Genomic DNA, 19,249 nt, shown 5'->3' on the forward strand with positions numbered 1-19,249 from the left:
TCCCGCGATGTATTCGAGCTCGTGAGCTATATAATAAAGAGTATCTTAGTCAAGGGCTTTGCTTTGTGTCGTGATCAAAAGTATGAAAAGAACGATAGCATGAAAGATCATGAGATGATCTTATGGAAAGTGATAACTTCACATATGACACGTATGATGATTGAAACTTGTTGAGAATAAATCAACATAGACCTCAGTCATTGTTGCAATTAATAAGAAGTAATAAGGAAAGAGAGGTTCACATATAAATATATCATCTTAGACACTTTTTACAATTGTGAGCACTCACCAAACTATTACATGCTTAGGAGTAGATGTTGGACAAGGAAGACAACATAATGAATTGTGTTTGCTTGGTTCCAAACAATGTTATATGATTAGAGATCCCTTAGCATGTGACGATTGCTTCCACCTCATGTTAGCCAAAACTCCCGTACCAAGTAGAGATACTACTTGTGCATCCATAAACCTTGAACTCAGTTTTGCCATGAGAGTCCACCATACCTACCTATGGATTGAATAAGATCCTTCAAGTAAGTTGTCATCGGTGCAAGCAATAAAATTGCTCTCTAATATGTATGATCTATTAGTGTGTGGAAAATAAGCTTTGTACGAACCTGTGATGAGGAAGACATAAAAGCGACAGACTGCATAATAAAGTTCTTTATCACAGGAGGCAATATAAAGTGACGTTCCTCCGCACTAAGAGGACACGCATTCAAACCTCAAAAGCGCATGACAACCTCTGCTTCCCTCTGCGAAGGGTTTATCTTGTACCTTTACTTTTTGCCTTTGTAAGAGTCATGGTGATCTTCACCAATTCCCTATTTTGCCTTTGTCTTGGCTACCGTCACATGCTTGGGAAAGATATATATTCATATATCAACTTGGAGTTGAGTACTTATGCTTTATTATTGTTGACTTTACCATTGAGGTAAATCGTTGGGAGGCAAAACTATAAGCCCATATCTTCCTCTGTGTCGAGCTGAAACTTTGATGCCATAAGTACCTTGTGAGTTGTAACAATTGTGGAAAACAAAAGAGATGATTGAGTATGTGGGTTTGCCTTACAAGCTCTTATTTGACTCTTTCTGATGTTGTGTTAAATTGCAATTGCTTCAATGACTTTGGACTGTTGTTGGTTACTTCTCGGTAAGGTTTTTGCTTCATGCTTTGCTTTGTGAAGGAATTGTTACTTTCCCATAAGAATCTTTATGATGTATTGTTGTTCTATGTATGATCATGATGCCCTCATGTCTGTATTATGTTTTATCGACACCTTCGTCCCTAAACATGTGGACATGTTTATGGAACTTGGTTTTCGCTTGAGGACAAGCGAGGTCTAAGCTTGCGGGAGTTGATACGTCCATTTGGCATCATGCTTTCATGTTGATATTTATTGCTTTATGGGCTGTTATATTACTTTGTGGTACCATATTTATGCCTTTTCTCTCTTATTTTGCAAGGTTTATTTGAAAAGGGAGAATTCAGGCAGCTGGGATTCTGGACTGGAAAAGGAGCAAAGCTTAGTCCACTATTCTGCACATCTCCAAATGCCCTGAAAAGTTATGTGGAATTTTTTGGGATTATATAAAAAATACTGGGCGAAAGAAGTACCGGAGGGGGGCTACCAGGGCACCACAAGCCCTGCCACCGCCACCCCCCCCCTGGTGGCGAATGGCAAGCTTGTGGGCTCCCTGACGGACCACTAGCCCCCTCTTTTGCTATATGAAGGGTTTCGTTCCAGAAAAAATCAATCGGGAGCTTTTTCGTGGTTTCGCCGCCGCCACGAGGCGGAACTTGAGCAGATCCAATCTAGAGCTCCAGCAGGACAATCCTGCCGGGGTACCTCCCGGAGGGGGAAATCGTCGCCATCATCATCACCAACACTCCTCTCGTCGTAGGGGAGGCATCTTCATCAACATCTTCATCAGCACCATCTCCTCTCCAATCCCTAGTTCATCTCTTGTAACCAATCTCCGTCTCATGACTCCGATTGGTACTTGTAAGGTTACTAGTAGTGTTGATTACTCTTTGTAGTTGATGCTAGTTGGATTACTTGGTGGAAGAGTTTATGTTCAGATCCTTGATGCTATTCATTACACCTCTGATCATGATTATGATTATGCTTTGTGATTAGTTACTTTTGTTCCTGAGGACATGGGATAAGTCATGTTAATAATAGTCATGTGAATTTGATATCAGTTCGGTATTTTGATATGTTGTATGTTGTTTTTCCTCTAATGGTGTTATGTGAACGTCGACTACATAACACTTCACCATATTTGAGCATATAGGAAGGCATTGGGGAGTAGTAAGTAGATGATGGGTTGCTGGAGTGACAGAAGCTTAAACCCCAGTCTATGTGTTGCTTCATAAGGGGCTGATTTGGATCCACTAGTTTAATGCTATGGTTAGACGTTGTCTTAATTCTTCTTTCTAGTTGTGGATGCTTGCGAGAGGGGTTAATCATAAGTGGGATTCTTGTCCAAGTAATGGCAGTACCCAAGCGCCGGTCCACCCACATATCAAACTATCAAAGTAACGAACGTGAATGATATGAACATGATGAAACTAGCATGACAGAAATTCCCGTGTGTCCTCGGGAGCGTTTTTTCTCCTATAAGACTTTGTTCAGGCTTGTCCCTTGCTACAAAAGGGATTGGGCCACTTGCTGCACCGTTGCTACTACTTGTTACTTGTTACTTTTCACTTGTTACATTTCACCTCGCTACACCATCACTTGTTACCGCTACTTTCAGTTCTTGCAGTTATTACCTTGGTGAAAACCGTTTATCAGAGCCTTCTGCTCCTCGTTGGGTTCGACACTCTTACTTATCGAAAGGACTACGATTGATCCCCTATACTTGTGGGTCATCAATACGTCTCCAATGTATCTATAATTTTTTATGCTTTCATGCTATTATCTTGTCAAACTTTGGATGTTTTGCATGCCTTTTATATATATTTTGGGACTAACTTATTGACTCAGTGCCAAGTGTCAGTTCCTGTTTTTCCATGTTTTTGACCCCTTTCAGAGGAGATTTTGAAACGGAGTCCAAACGGAAGAAAATCCCCGAAAAGATTTTTTTCATAAGGGAAGAAGATCGGGAAGCTTGGGAGCCAAGGCAGGGGATCCTCAGGGGCCCCACAAGCCCCCACCCCGCGGCCAGGGGGTAGGCCGCGACCCACAGGCTTGTGGGCCCCCTGGGCGCCCTCTGCCTTAGGGGTTGCGCCTATATATTCCCTAAAAATCCCAAAAAAATCAGGAGATCATGAAAATCACTTTTCTGCCGCCGCAAGCTTCTGTCTCCGCAAGATCCCATCTGGGGCACGTTCTGGTGCCCTCCCGGAGGGGACATTCGGACACGGAGGGCTTCTTCATCAACACCATGACCTCTTCGATGATGCGTGAGTAGTTCACCATAGACCTACGGGTCCATAGTTAGTATCTAGATGGCTTCTTCTCTCTCTTGGATCTTCAATACAAAGTTCTCCATGATCTTCATGGAGATCTATCCAATGTAATCTTCTTTTGCGGTGTGTTTGTCGAGATCCGATGAATTGTGGATTTATGATCAGATTATCTATGAATCTTATTTGAGTTTCTTCTGATCTCTCTTATGCATGTTTTCGTATCCTTGTAATTCTCTTCGATTTGTGGGTTTTGTGTGGCCAACTAGATCTATGATTCTTGCAATGGGAGAAATGCTTGGTTTTGGGTTCATACCATGCGGTGACCTCACCCAGTGACAGAAGGGGTAGCGAGGCACGCATCGTGTTGTTGCCATCAAGGGTAAAAGGATGGGGGTTTCATCATTGGTTTGAGATTATCCCTCTACATCATGTCATCTTGCTTAAGGCATTACTATGTTCGTCATGAACTCAATACACTAGATGCATGCTGGATAGCGGTCGATGTGTGGAGTAATAGTAGTAGATGCAGAAAGTATTGGTCTACTTGTCTCAGACGTGATGCCTATATGTATGATCATTGCCTTAGATATCGTCATGACTTTGTGCGGTCCTATCAATTGCTCGACAGTAATTTGTTCACCCACCATGATATTCCTATTTTGAGAGAAGCCTCTAGTGAACACTATGGCCCCCGGGTCTACTCCACACCATATTTTTAGCCTTACACTTTTTAATTCGTTGCACTTTCCGCCTTCAGATCTCACTTTGTAAACAATCTTGAAGGGATTGACAACTCCTTTGAAGTGTTGGGTGCAAGCTTGTTTGTGTTTGCGCAGGTACTCTGGACTTGACGAGACCCTCCTTCTGGATCGATACCTTGGTTATCAAAACTGAGGGAAATACTTATTGCTCCTGTGTTGCATCACCCTTTCCTCTTCAAAGGAAAAAAACCGACGCAAACAAGAGAAGTAGCAAGAAGAATTCCTGGCGTTGCTTGGGAAGGAATTTTGTTGCCGTAGCAGCCGTCGCTCGTAGTTGTCCTCCGCAACGGCGCGGAGGAAGCGCGTCGCAGGGCCGACGAGGAGGTGGCGTACCAGAAGCAGCTCGTGGAGGCCATCGCGCTGTCGGCCGTCGGTGACTCCATCGTGCCACCTCCACCGAAGCCCGACCCACAGAGCCACGGGAGGTCTACGCGTGGACCGGTGTCGTCCAGGAGTTCGTCACGGTGCCGCCCATCTGGCTGGGCACGACACCGCAGCAGGAGCAAGCTGTTGGGGAACGTCCCATGGGAAACAAAAAATTTCCTACGCGCACGAAGACCTATCATGGTGATGTCCATCTACGAGAGGGGATGAGTGATCTACGTACCCTTGTAGATCGTACAGCAGAAGCGTTAGAGAACGCGGTTGATGTAGTGGAACGTCCTCACGTCCCTCGATCCGCCCCGCGAACAATCCCGCGATCAGTCCCACGATCTAGTACCGAACGGACGGCACCTCCGCGTTCAGCACACGTACAGCTCGACGATGATCTCGGCCTTCTTGATCCAGCAAGAGAGACGGAGAGGTAGAAGAGTTCTACGGCAGCATGACGGCGCTCCGGAGGTTGGTGATGATCTTGTCTCAGCAGGGCTCCGCCCGAGCTCCGCAGAAACGCGATCTAGAGGAAAAACTATGGAGGTATGTGGTCGGGCAGCCGTGAGAAAGTCGTCTCAAATCAGCCCTAATTGCTCCATATATATAGGAGGAGGGAGGGGGGGCCTTGCCTTGGGGTCCAAGGACCCCCAAGGAGTCGGCCGAGCCAAGGGGGGAGGACTCCCCCCCCCCCAAACCGAGTTAGACTTGGTTTGGTGGGAGGAGTCCCCCTCCCTTCCCACTTCCTCCCTCTTTTTTTTCTTTTCCTTTGATTTCTTATTCTTGGCGCATAGGCCCCCTTGGGGCTGTCCCACCAGCCCACTAAGGGCTGGTGTGTCTCCCCAAAGCCTATGGGCTTCCCCGGGGTGGGTTGCCCCCCCCCCCCCCCCCGGTGAACTCCCGGAACCCATTCGTCATTCCCGGTAACTCCGAAAACCTTCCGGTAATCAAATGAGGTCATCCTATATATCAATCTTCGTTTCCGGACCATTCCGGAAACCCTCGTGACATCCGTGATCTCATCCGGGACTCCGAACAACATTCGGTAACCAACCATATAACTCAAATACGCATAAAACAACGTCGAACCTTAAGTGTGCAGACCCTGCGGGTTCGAGAACTATGTAGACATGACCCGAGAGAATCCTCGGTCAATATCCAATAGCGGGACCTGGATGCCCATATTGGATCCTACATATTCTACGAAGATCTTATCGTTTGAACCTCAGTGCCAAGGATTCGTATAATCCCGTATGTCATTCCCTTTGTCCTTCGGTATGTTACTTGCCCGAGATTCGATCGTCAGTATCCGCATACCTATTTCAATCTCGTTTACCGGCAAGTCTCTTTACTCGTTCCGTAACACAAGATCCCGCAACTTACACTAAGTTACATTGCTTGCAAGGCTTGTGTGTGATGTTGTATTACCGAGTGGGCCCCGAGATACCTCTCCGTCACACGGAGTGACAAATCCCAGTCTTGATCCATACTAACTCAACTAACACCTTCGGAGATACCTGTAGAGCATCTTTATAGTCACCCAGTTACGTTGCGACGTTTGATACACATCACCATTTGAATTACATTGTAATAAATCTAACACCCATACAGTTCTGGTGTCGATCATGTTTTGGCCGTGGAAGAGGTTTAGTCAGCGGGTCTGCTACATTCAGATCCGTGTGCACTTTGCATATATTTACGTCCTCCTCCTCGACATAGTCGCGGATGAGGTTGAAGCGTCGTTTGATGTGTCTGGTCTTCTTGTGAAACCTTGGCTCCTTTGCTAAGGCAATGGCACCAGTGTTGTCACAGAACAAGGTTATTGGATCCAGTGCACTTGGCACCACTCCAATATCCGTCATGAACTGCTTCATCCAGACACCCTCCTTAGCCGCCTCCGAGGCAGCCATGTACTCCGCTTCACATGTAGAATCTGCTACGATGCTTTGCTTGGAACTGCACCAGCTTACTGCACCCCCATTAAGAATAAATACGTATCCGGTTTGCGACTTAGAGTCGTCCAGATCTGTGTCAAAGCTTGCATCGACGTAACCTTTTACGGCGAGCTCTTCGTCACCTCCATACACGAGAAACATCTCCTTAGTCCTTTTCAGGTACTTCAGGATATTCTTGACCGCTGTCCAGTGATCTACTCCTGGATTACTCTAGAACCTACCTGCCATACTTATGGCCAGGCTAACATCCGGTCTAGTGCACAGCATCGCATACATGATAGAACCTATGGCTGAAGCATAGGGGACGGAGCGCATATGCTCTCTATCTTCATCAGTTGCTGGGCACTGAGTTTTACTCAATCTCGTACCTTGTAACACTGGCAAGAACCCTTTCTTGGACTGTTCCATTTTGAACCTCTTCAAAACTTTATCAAGGTATGTGCTTTGTGAAAGTCCTATCAGGCGTTTCGATCTATCCCTGTAGATCTTAATGCCTAAAATGTAAGCAGCTTCTCCTAGGTCCTTCATAGAGAAACTTTTATTCAAGTAATCCTTTATGCTCTCCAAAAACTCTATGTTGTTTCCAATCAGCAATATGTCATCCACATATAATATTAGAAACGCCATAGAGCTCCCACTCACTTTCTTGTAAATACAAGATTCTCCAACCACTTGTATAAACCCAAATGCTTTGATCACCTCATCAAAGCGTTTGTTCCAACTCTGAGATGCTTGCACCAGTCCATAAATGGATCGCTGGAGCTTGCACACCTTGTCAGCATTTTTAGGATCGACAAAACCTTCGGGTTGCATCATATACAACTCTTCCTTAAGGAAACCGTTAAGGAACGCCGTTTTGACATCCATCTGCCAGATTTCATAATCGAAAAATGCAGCTATTGCTAACATGATTCTGACGGACTTAAGCATTGCCACGGGAGAGAAAGTCTCATCGTAGTCAATTCCTGGAACTTGTGAAAAACCCTTTGCCACAAGTCGAGCTTTATAAACGGTCACATTACCGTCAGCGTCCGTCTTCTTCTTAAAGATCCATTTGTTCTGAATAGCCTTGCGGCCCTCAGGTAGTATCTCCAAAGTCCACACTTTGTTCTCATACATGGATCCTATCTCAGATTTCATGGCTTCTAGCCATTTGTTGGAATCTAGGCCCACCATTGCTTCTTCATAATTCGCAGGTTCATTGTTGTCTAACAACATGATTGATAAGACGGGATTACCGTACCACTCTGGAGCAGCGCATGATCTCGTCGACCTGCGTGGTTCAACAGAAACTTGAACTGGAGTTTCATGATCATCATCATTAACTTCCTCCTCAACCGGCGTCGCAATGACAGAGGTTTCCCCTTGCCCTGCGCCACCATCCAGAGGGATGAGAGGTTCGACAACCTCGTCAAGTTCTATCTTCCTCCCACTCAATTCTCTCGAGAGAAACTCCTTCTCGAGAAAAGTTCCGTTCTTAGCAACAAACACTTTGCCCTCATATTTGAGATAGAAGGTGTACCCAACTGTCTCTTTTGGGTAGCCTATGAAGACGCATTTTTCCGCTTTGGGTTCCAACTTTTCAGGCTGAAGCTTTTTGACATAAGCATCACATCCCCAAACTTTAAGAAACGACAACTTTGGCCTTTTGCCATACCACAGTTCGTATGGTGTCGTCTCAACGGATTTTGATGGTGCCCTATTTAAAGTGAATGCAGCTGTTTCTAATGCATAACCCCAAAGTGATAACGGCAAATCAGTAAGAGACATCATAGATCGCACCATCTCTAACAAGGTACGATTACGACGTTCGGACACACCATTACGTTGTGGTGTTCCAGGCAGTGTTAACTGTGAAACAATTCCACATTGTCTTAAGTGAGCACCAAACTCGAAACTCAGATATTCACCCCCACGATCAGACCGTAGGAACTTGATCTTCTTGTTACGATGATTTTCCACTTCACTCTGAAATTGCTTGAACTTTTCAAATGTTTCAGACTTGTGTTTCATCAAGTAGACATAACCATATCTACTTAAATCGTCAGTGAAGGTGAGGAAATAACGATATCCGCCGCGTGCCTCTACGCTCATTGGACCACACACATCGGTATGTATGATTTCCAACAAGTCACTTGCACGCTCCATTGTTCCGGCGAACGGAGTCTTAGTCATCTTGCCCATGAGGCATGGTTCGCACGTGTCAAGTGAATCAAAGTCAAGTGACTCCAAAAGTCCATCAGCATGGAGTTTCTTCATGCGCTTTACACCAATATGACCCAAGCGGCAGTGCCACAAAAATATGGCGCTATCATTGTTTACTCTAACTCTTTTGGTCTCAATGTTATGTATATGCGTATGGCTATCAAGATTCAATATGAACAATCCTCTCACATTCGGTGCATGACCATAAAAGATGTTACTCATAGAAATAGAACAACCATTATTCTCAGACTTAAAAGAGTAACCGTCTCGCAATAAACAAGATCCAGATATAATGTTCATGCTCAACGCAGGCACTAAATAACAATGATTTAAGTTCATCACTAATCCCGATGGTAGCTGAAGTGACACTATGCCGACGGCGATTGCATCAACCTTGGAACCATTTCCTACGCGCATCGTCACTTCGTCTTTCGCCAGCCTTCGTCTATTCCGCAGTTCCTGTTTCGAGTTGCAAATGTGAGCAACAGAACCGGTATCGAATACCCAGGCACCACTACGAGAGCCGGTTAAGTACACATCAATAACATGTATATCAAATATACCTGATTTTTCTTTGCCCGCCTTCTTATCTGCCAGATACTTGGGGCAATTGCGCTTCCAGTGACCCATACCCTTGCAATAGAAGCACTCTGTTTCAGGCTTAGGTCCAGCCTTGGGTTTCTTCGGCGGATTGGCAACAGGCTTGCGGCTCTTCTTCGAATTGCCCTTCTTGCCTTTGCCGTTTCTCTTGAAACTAGTGGTCTTGCTCACCATCAACACTTGATGCTCTTTACGGAGTTCAGACTCTGCGACTTTCAGCGTCGCAAACAACTCGCCGGGAGACTTGTTCATCCCTTGCATGTTGTAGTTCAACACAAAGCCTTTATAGCTTGGCGGCAGTGATTGAAGGATTCTGTCAGTGATAGCTTCTTGCGGGAGTTCAATCCCCAGTTCAGCTAGACGGTTTGAGTACCCAGACATTTTGAGCACATGTTCACTGACAGACGAGTTTTCCTCCATCTTACAAGCATAGAATTTATCGGAGGTCTCATACCTCTCGATCCGAGCGTTCTTCTGAAAGATAAACTTCAACTCCTGGAACATCTCAAATGCTCCATGACGCTCAAAGCGACGTCGAAGTCCCGGTTCTAAGCCATACAAGACTGCACATTGAACTATTGAGTAGTCCTCCTTACGCGCTAACCAAGCGTTCTTAACATCCTGATCAGCCGTAGCGGGTGGTTCATCTCCTAGCGCAGCATTAAGGACATAATCCTTCTTCCCAGCTTGTAAGATTAGCTTAAGATTACGAGCCCAGTCTACAAAGTTGCTTCCATCATCTTTCAACTTAGCTTTCTCTAGGAACGTATTAAAATTCAGGATGACACTTGCGTGAGCCATGATCTACAACACAAATATATTCAAAGTGGACTTAGACTATGTTCAAGATAATTAGAGTTCAACTTAATCAAATTATATGCTAAACTCCCACTCAAAAAGTACATCTCTCTAGTCATTTGGGTGGTTCATGATCCACTTACACTATCCCAAGTCCGATCATCACGTGAGTTGAGTATAGTTTCAGTGGTAAGCATCCCTATGCTAATCATATCAACTATATGATTCATGATCGACCTTTCGGTCTCATGTGTTCCGAGGCCATGTCTGCACATGCTAGGCTCGTCAAGCTTAACCCGAGTGTTCCGCGTGCGCAACTGTTTTGCACCCGTTGTATGTGAACGTTGAGTCCATCACACCCGATCATCACGTGGTGTCTCAAAACGACGAACTGTAGCAACGGTGCACAGTCGGGGAGAACACAATTTTGTCTTGAAATTTTAGTGAGAGATCACCTCATAATGCTACCGTCGTTCTAAGAAAAATAAGGTGCATAAAAGGATTAACATCACATGCAATTCATAAGTGACATGATATGGCCATCATCACGTGCTTCTTGATCTCCATCACCAAAGCACCGGCACGATCTTCTTGTCACCGGCGCCACACCATGATCATCCATCAACGTGTTGCCATCGGGGTTGTCGTGCTACTTATGCTATTACTACTAAAACTACATCCTAGCAAAATAGTAAACGCATCTGCAAGCACAAACGTTAGTATAAAGACAACCCTATGGCTCCTGCCGGTTGCCGTACCATCGACGTGCAAGTCGATATTTCTATTACAACATGATCATCTCATACATCCAATATATCACATCACATCTTTGGCCATATCACATCACAATCATACCCTGCAAAAACAAGTTAGACGTCCTCTAATTTTGTTGTTGCAAGTTTTACGTGGTGGCCAAGGGTATCTAGTAGGATCGCATCTTACTTACGCAAACACCACAACAGAGATATATGAGTTGCTATTTAACCTCATCGAAGGACCTCCTCGGTCAAATCCGATTCAACTAAAGTTGGAGAAACCGTCACTTGCCAGTCATCTTTGAGCAAAGGGGGTTACTCGTAACGATGAAACCAGTCTCTCGTAAGCGTACGAGTAATGTCGGTCCAAGCCGCTTCAATCCAACAATACCGCGGAATCAAGAAAAGACTAAGGAGGGCAGCAAAACGCACATCACCGCCCACAAAAACTTTTGTGTTCTACTCGAGAAGACATCTACGCATGAACCTAGCTCATGATGCCACTGTTGGGGAACGTCGCATGGGAAACAAAAAAATTTCCTACGCGCACGAAGACCTATCATGGTGATGTCCATCTACGAGAGGGGATGAGTGATCTACGTACCCTTGTAGATCGTACAGCAGAAGCGTTAGAGAACGCGGTTGATGTAGTGGAACGTCCTCACGTCCCTCGATCCGCCCCGCGAACAATCCCGCGATCAGTCCCACGATCTAGTACCGAACGGACGGCACCTCCGCGTTCAGCACACGTACAGCTCGACGATGATCTCGGCCTTCTTGATCCAGCAAGAGAGACGGAGAGGTAGAAGAGTTCTCCGGCAGCGTGACGGCGCTCCGGAGGTTGGTGATGATCTTGTCTCAGCAGGGCTCCGCCCGAGCTCCGCAGAAACGCGATCTAGAGGAAAAACTATGGAGGTATGTGGTCGGGCAGCCGTGAGAAAGTCGTCTCAAATCAGCCCTAATTGCTCCATATATATAGGAAGAGGGAGGGGGGGCCTTGCCTTGGGGTCCAAGGACCCCCAAGGAGTCGGCCGAGCCAAGGGGGGGAGGACTCCCCCCCCAAACCGAGTTAGACTTGGTTTGGTGGGAGGAGTCCCCCTCCCTTCCCACTTCCTCCCTCTTTTTTTTCTTTTCCTTTGATTTCTTATTCTTGGCGCATAGGCCCCCTTGGGGCTGTCCCACCAGCCCACTAAGGGCTGGTGTGTCTCCCCAAAGCCTATGGGCTTCCCCGGGGTGGGTTGCCCCCCCCCCCCCCCCCCCGGTGAACTCCCGGAACCCATTCGTCATTCCCGGTAACTCCGAAAACCTTCCGGTAATCAAATGAGGTCATCCTATATATCAATCTTCGTTTCCAGACCATTCCGGAAACCCTCGTGACGTCCGTGATCTCATCCGGGACTCCGAACAACATTCGGTAACCAACCATATAACTCAAATACGCATAAAACAACGTCGAACCTTAAGTGTGCAGACCCTGCGGGTTCGAGAACTATGTAGACATGACCCGAGAGACTCCTCGGTCAATATCCAATAGCGGGACCTGGATGCCCATATTGGATCCTACATATTCTACGAAGATCTTATCGTTTGAACCTCAGTGCCAAGGATTCGTATAATCCCGTATGTCATTCCCTTTGTCCTTCGGTATGTTACTTGCCCGAGATTCGATCGTCACTATCCGCATACCTATTTCAATCTCGTTTACCGGCAAGTCTCTTTACTCGTTCCGTAATACAAGATCCCGCAACTTACACTAAGTTACATTGCTTGCAAGGCTTGTGTGTGATGTTGTATTACCGAGTGGGCCCTGAGATACCTCTCCATCATACGGAGTGACAAATCTCAGTCTTGATCCATACTAACTCAACTAACACCTTCGGTGATACCTGTAGAGCATCTTTATAGTCACCCAGTTACGTTGCGACGTTTGATACACACAAAGCATTCCTCCGGTGTCAGTGAGTTATATGATCTCATGGTCATAGGAATAAATACTTGACACGCAGAAAACAGTAGCAACAAAATGACACGATCAACATGCTACGTCTATTAGTTTGGGTCTAGTCCATCACGTGATTCTCCCAATGACGTGATCCAGTTATCAAGCAACAACACCTTGTTCATAATCAGAAGACACTGACTATCATCGATCAACTGGCTAGCCAACTAGAGGCATGCTAGGGACGGTGTTTTGTCTATGTATCCACACATGTAAATGAGTCTTCATTCAATACAATTATAGCATGGATAATAAACTATTATCTTGATACAGGAATTATAATAATAACTATACATTTATTATTGCCTCTAGGGCATAATTCCAACACAAGCCTACCTCGAGCGCTAGAGGTCGCAGCACCTGCTGGCGGAGTGCGCCGAAGACCTGTGGCTCATGGAGGTGGAGAAGGAGGCGGAGGCGGAGGAGGAGGAGCGTGCCCGTGCTGCTGCGCTGCCACCGCCACCAGCAAAGCCCGCGCCGGCGGGGCAGACGACGGAGGCGCACGCACGTGCGCTCTGGAACTCGGCGTTCCCGTGGGTCGTCCCTGCGCCTACTCTGGTCGACCTCACCGGCCCCGATGACGACGACGACGACGCCTAGGGCTGCCCTCGTAGTTTTAGTTTTATGTTTAATTATGCATTATGTATTTATTTATTTCACACGCCGGTAAAATTGGTTCCGGCCAGCGTTGGGTGCACGTGTCCACCCATTTGCAGAAGCAGACGTTCGTGTCCGCCTGGCCGACCCAAACGGACAAAAAGCGGACAAAATCACCATCCGTATGGGTCGGTCCGTTGGAGTTGCTCTAATTACTCAGTCATCCACGAAAATGCTATGGTCAAAAGTTGGGTAAAACAACACCACCCAAACACACGAAAAACTGAGAAAACATTGATATTAAGAAACTACAATATTACTTGGCCACCCATGGAAATACAGTGGTTTTCAATTATCACATTTTTATAAAAACTTTGCTGCCAAACTGAGCCAAGTATTATGCTTGATACAGAGCTGACGAATTTGCGATCCAGCAAGCACGGAGATGCGCCCCCGTTCCCGCTGCCGACGATCCAACAACAGTCACGGTTCAGCATAGCAATAATGCATCTGAATATCATATCATCATCAACCCGTTGATATTCTCCAAAAACCGAGGCGCTAACTAATTTCTAATGCCCAGGCAACCGAGGCGTTAACGATAAGCGATATCCTTAACATTAGTATTGTGTAGTTGTCCAGTTGGTAGTCCGCCCTTGACTCACAACTAGGGTCGTAGTTTGTTCCATCCTAGTTGCAAGTTCACCCTCGAATGAATCGGGGCTCGTAGTTTCGTAGTTGTCATAGTTACAATTACATCCTCGACTTGCAACTAGGCCCATAGTTTTATTGTCTTCGTTGCAAGTCCACTCTCGACTTGCAAGTCATATCATAGCTTTTCGTAGTTCTTTCAGTTTCAAGTCCACCCTCGACAGGTAATTTGTTTCATCCAAATGCAAGCCCACCTTGACCCATAACTCGCCATGTGTTTTGTTTATCATCCCAATTACGGGTCAGTCCTTGACTTGCAACTAGCCTCATAGTTTATTTCTTCCTAGTTGCAAGTCGATTCTTGACTCGCAACAAGGCTTGTAATTTCATAGTTGTCCCAGTTGCAACTCCACCCTCGACTCGCAATTTGACTCATAGTTGTCCCACGCTCTGAGTTGCAAGTCCACGTTCGACTCACAACTCGTCAAGTGCTTTGTTTTTTAACCTAGTTGCAAGTCCACTCTCAACTTGCAATTAGGCTTTGTAGTTTTTTTATCGTCCCAGTTGCTAGTCCATCCATGACTCGCAAATGGTATTGTAGTTTGTGTAGTTGTCCTAGTTGCAAGTCCATCCTCGAGTAGCAACTAGGCCCATATTTTTTTTTGTATCTCAGTTCCATGTCCACCCTCGACTCGCAACAGAGATTGTAGTTTGTTTTTCATCCCAACTGCAAGTCCATCCTTCACTTGTATTTAGGCTTCTATTTGTTCTCATGCAAGTCCACCCTCGAATTGAAACTAGTCTCGTGGTTTTGTGTAGTTATCCGAGTTGCAACTCCAGCCTTGACTCGCAACTCGGCATGTAGTTCCGTTTTTATGCGAGTTACAATTGTACCCTCAACTCGCAATTGGGCTCGAATTTTTATGTCTCCTTAGTTTGCAAGTACACTCTCGGCTCACAACTAGCACCTTCCCTTTTTTGCTCTTCGCTCCTAGTTGCCAGCCCACCCTCTACATGCAAGCAAGCTTTTTTTACCTTTTTCATTGGTTGCCTTAGTTATTAGCCCACCCTCGTTTTTGCAAATAGGTTGTCCTTTTTATTCTTCGCCCCCAGTTGCAAGCCCACCAACGACTTATAATTTGCATCAATTTTTTTGTCGCAGTTACAAGTTCACATCAACGTGCAACTAGGGTGAGCGATACGCTTTTATGTCAGGTACAATACCATCTTCCATACGCAAAATGAGATCCGTGACACTAGTAGTTACTATTCCATTTTTTCTTTCTGATTTTTTTTACCATTTTAGCTCCCCAACATTGTTTTGTTTTAACCCAGCCCATTTTTTCACATGTATGAGTTGCAAGCAGATCTTCGACCAATATTTTGATATATTTTTTGAAAGATAAACAATCAAGTTAGAGGGACCCAAGTTTTCATGTCTTATTTTTTCAAAAAAAAAATCAAAATTTATATAATTTTTTAGTTCTCAACACATTGAGTTAGTTCTCCACCATTTATGAAATCTCAGAGTTGTATACCAACGAGACACACCCTTTTGAGTCATATCCCTTTGTATATAATGCTATTTTATTCTCCAATTCAAAAAAAATCGTATTTTCAAAAACTGTGTCACCAATTAAAAAATCATTCACTTCAATTTTGTTTCAGACTTTCAACAGGTGGTCTCATATTCAAATTTTGTATACAAATTCAAAAAATGTTCAGAAATTTTAGTTTTCTTCCCTATTTTTAAAAATGTTCAGAAATTTTAAAAATAGCTCGTGTTTGACAGAAAATTTTCTTAATTTCAAAAATTATTTGAGGCTTTGCAATTCTTCAAGTAATGTTCAATTACACCGTTGACATTAGTTCTTTACGCCCACATTTCCTGTTTCATGCATTGTATTCCTGTTTCTAGCATGCATTCTTTCTTCATTTTCTTGATAGCTTCTTCTGACTGTTTTAACTTTTACTTTGTTTAATTACTTTTTTTATTCATGCTTTGATTGTTTGTACGATCGTTTTCTAGAAAAGAAAATGTTGTTCTAAGAATAATAATAAAAGGTAAAAGCAGGACAAAAAAAAATACAATGTTACTGTCAAATTTCAAGTAAGTGATTATCTAGCAGAATGAACTGAAATTGTATTACCGTTGAAAATATGATCAACATATGTTAAAAAATCAATGTACATTTAAAATGTTCACCTCATTTGAGAAACTGCTCACCGTGTTATCAAAAAATGTTCTCCATATGTTTGTAAAATGTTAATTCGTATTTTAAAATTATTCACTATGCCATTGAAAATGTTCATTGTATATCACAAAGAAAATTAGTGAACATTTAAAACTGATAACTGTGTTTGAAAAAATGTTCATGGGATTTTAAAAAAAAACATATACAAAAATTAGGTTTACAAAAGAAGACAAGAAAATGATAAAAACAAAAGAAGGCAAAAAAGGGAATAAACTGGAAAGAATAAAAAGAACCAAAACAACAAGCCAAAAACAGAAACCGCAGACAGAAACCAAAAAGGAAGAGAAAAATAGTGCAGCGAACAATTATTTCCTTGGTAAGCTAGATAGACAATTTAGTTTAGACTGAACCTCTTTGCAGGAAAATACTAATTATGTCCTTTAGTTAGGCCTTGCTTGAAACCACAATATATTATGATAATCTGGATTATGAAGATAGATTATATTATCAGGTTTATAAAAATAATCTAACTGAATATGTTTGGAGGTCGGATTATATAAACATTAATCTAGCTTTTATATTGCATAATGATCTGTCTGTCCTGCGCGCGCGTTGAGAAGAAAAAAAGAGGAGGGTCGCGGTGGCAGAAATTAGTAATTACAAGGATAATATGTCATTAGCAATTCATAATCTATTTTATCTGGGATAGAGTAGATTGTGAGTTTCGAATAATCGTTCCATCTAGTTTTATAATCTACAACATAACATGTTTTGTTTGGAAACACTATAGATTATAAAAGCTGGATTATCATAATTTGAGTGGTTCCAAACATCGCCTTAGTGTGGGCAACAACTTTCCGTGAGTTCTAACGTTCGAACCTATTGAAGACAACCTTTTGCTGGAAAAAAATTAGTAGGTAGACGAAACCCGGGCTGGCCCAATTGAAGTGTGTGTGGGGGGGGGGGGGGGGGGGCAAAGAAGGAAGGTGTAGATGGGAGAAAATCGTACCAAGCTAGACAACTTAAAAGAAACTAACATTTGGTTCATAATCTCGCCAAGTTTGCTTGTAATTTTGGGATTAGGTAGGCACGTGTGGCTGGGCGTGCCTCATGACCCAATGCTTGTAACTATGAACATCAATGATCAATAAAGCGGCGAGAATTCTCAAAAAAAAACTTGAAAAAAAAACATTATATGCTCTGATTTTGTTTTAGCATATTAACATGGTATATGAACGCTTAGTACCAGTACCAATCTAACCTGATATACTCGTTCCATTTGCCGTTCTGACGGAATGGTTGTTGAGTCATCAAGCATGTCTTCTCAAGACAGGTTAGTATTCATTTATCTAAGCTACCTTGCATATGTGGATAACAGATTCAATTCATCATTGTGCCTCTTGATCAATTCAATGAAGGATGAAGTTGCTGTCACTGCCAAACAGGGTATCGTGTATCTGCAGTTGGAAGCACAGTTCAAGCAATAGAAAAGTCATTGTAGTAACTACAAATCAAAACGAATAAAGCACAAATGACGATCCTGATTAACTTAATAGTAGTACTCAAGATAACAAATTTGTTCACCCAAAACTCTGGTCAAGGACTCAATCTAGAACTCAGTGTACGAAATGCAAACTAATCCCGATCTCCACTACACACATCGCACCACAGAAGTAACATCAATGGTGTCCAATATAAACGCATCAGATCCATTACCAGAAACAGAGCAAATGCTTGTTCAGTCCCTGTGGCGTTTTCATCACATTACAAATCAGCCTGCAAACAAGTAGTACGTACGATTCATCCGAGGCTCCTGGCAAATTATGGCAAACCAACTCATCGCCACCCACCAACGAAGCAAAATCAGGAACACGGATTGCACAGAGAGAAGTTTCCTTTTCAACGACATACGCGATTAACTTTGCTCCAAGATTCAATTCGAACTACAGAGGGAACAGCGAACCACACAAGTCGTGGTTTCATCAAGCTTCGGGAGTCTGCAGGCTGCGAGAAAGCCTGACGGCCCTAGCCGCCGAAGCCGTAGAGGGTGCGGCCCTGACGCTTGAGGGCGTAGACGACGTCCATAGCGGTGACGGTCTTGCGGCGCGCGTGCTCGGTGTAGGTGACGGCGTCGCGGATGACGTTCTCGAGGAAGATCTTGAGCACGCCGCGGGTCTCCTCGTAGATGAGCCCCGAGATGCGCTTCACGCCGCCCCTCCGCGCCAGCCGCCGGATCGCCGGCTTGGTGATGCCCTGGATGTTGTCGCGGAGCACCTTCCTGTGGCGCTTGGCGCCGCCCTTGCCGAGCCCCTTGCCTCCCTTGCCCCGCCCAGACATGGCTGACGATTGATCCTCTTCGAGCTGCGAGCGGATGTTGAATCTGAGGAACGGTGGTGGTGACTGGTGCTGTGATTTGCAGGGAGCGGCCAAGGGCGCTTTAAAGGGGACGAGAGGTTGGACGAGGCACTTGACCGCCGTTGGATGCGGATGGAGTGGACGGTTGAGACCTTGATCCGGGTGAGGGACGCCGTGGATCGATGACGTGGCCGGTCGATTGGCGGGCTGGGCAGAGCTGTGGCGGCAGCTCCAAATTTTTGGGCTGATCTGAAGCTTCGACCAGTAGACTATTGTCTTCAGATATTCTGTAGATGTATTTCAAACCCAGAAAAGAATATAAGACAATAACTGATTCACTGTGAATATCAATTCAACTTGCTATATTTTCTGCAATGCTGTAGCATGTCCTCCAATGACAGATTCTTATTTCTTCATCCGGACTGTTTTGGAGATCTGAATATACTCCACAAGAAACTTGCTCGAATGAAATGGATCACTGTTACTCTTCTTTTTCTAGAATATGCACAAGCGTGCTTATCATATATTCATATTAGATATGATGAATAAATCCATCCACAGTTATACATTACAAGCTTGATGGCCATTG

The 19,249-nt window shown here is 44.4% G+C and overlaps 1 protein-coding gene across 1 annotated transcript; it reads right to left on the minus strand.

Annotated features, from left to right (window-relative positions):
- Window positions 1-18,196: 18,196 nt before the first annotated feature.
- LOC123424203 (histone H4) lies at window positions 18,197-18,724 on the minus strand. The gene has a single exon (XM_045107944.1). It carries the CDS (start codon window positions 18,640-18,642, stop codon window positions 18,331-18,333), a length of 312 nt encoding a protein of 103 aa, XP_044963879.1. The 5' UTR covers window positions 18,643-18,724; the 3' UTR covers window positions 18,197-18,330.
- Window positions 18,725-19,249: the final 525 nt, after the last annotated feature.

This window comes from Hordeum vulgare, chromosome 1H (genome assembly GCF_904849725.1).
Source record: "Hordeum vulgare subsp. vulgare chromosome 1H, MorexV3_pseudomolecules_assembly, whole genome shotgun sequence".
Classification (NCBI taxonomy): domain Eukaryota; kingdom Viridiplantae; phylum Streptophyta; class Magnoliopsida; order Poales; family Poaceae; genus Hordeum; species Hordeum vulgare.

Coding starts and splice junctions, on each gene's coding strand:
- LOC123424203 (XM_045107944.1), bottom strand. CDS start 18,642: ATGTCTGGGCGGGGCAAGGGAGGCAAGGGGCTCGGCAAGGGCGGCGCC.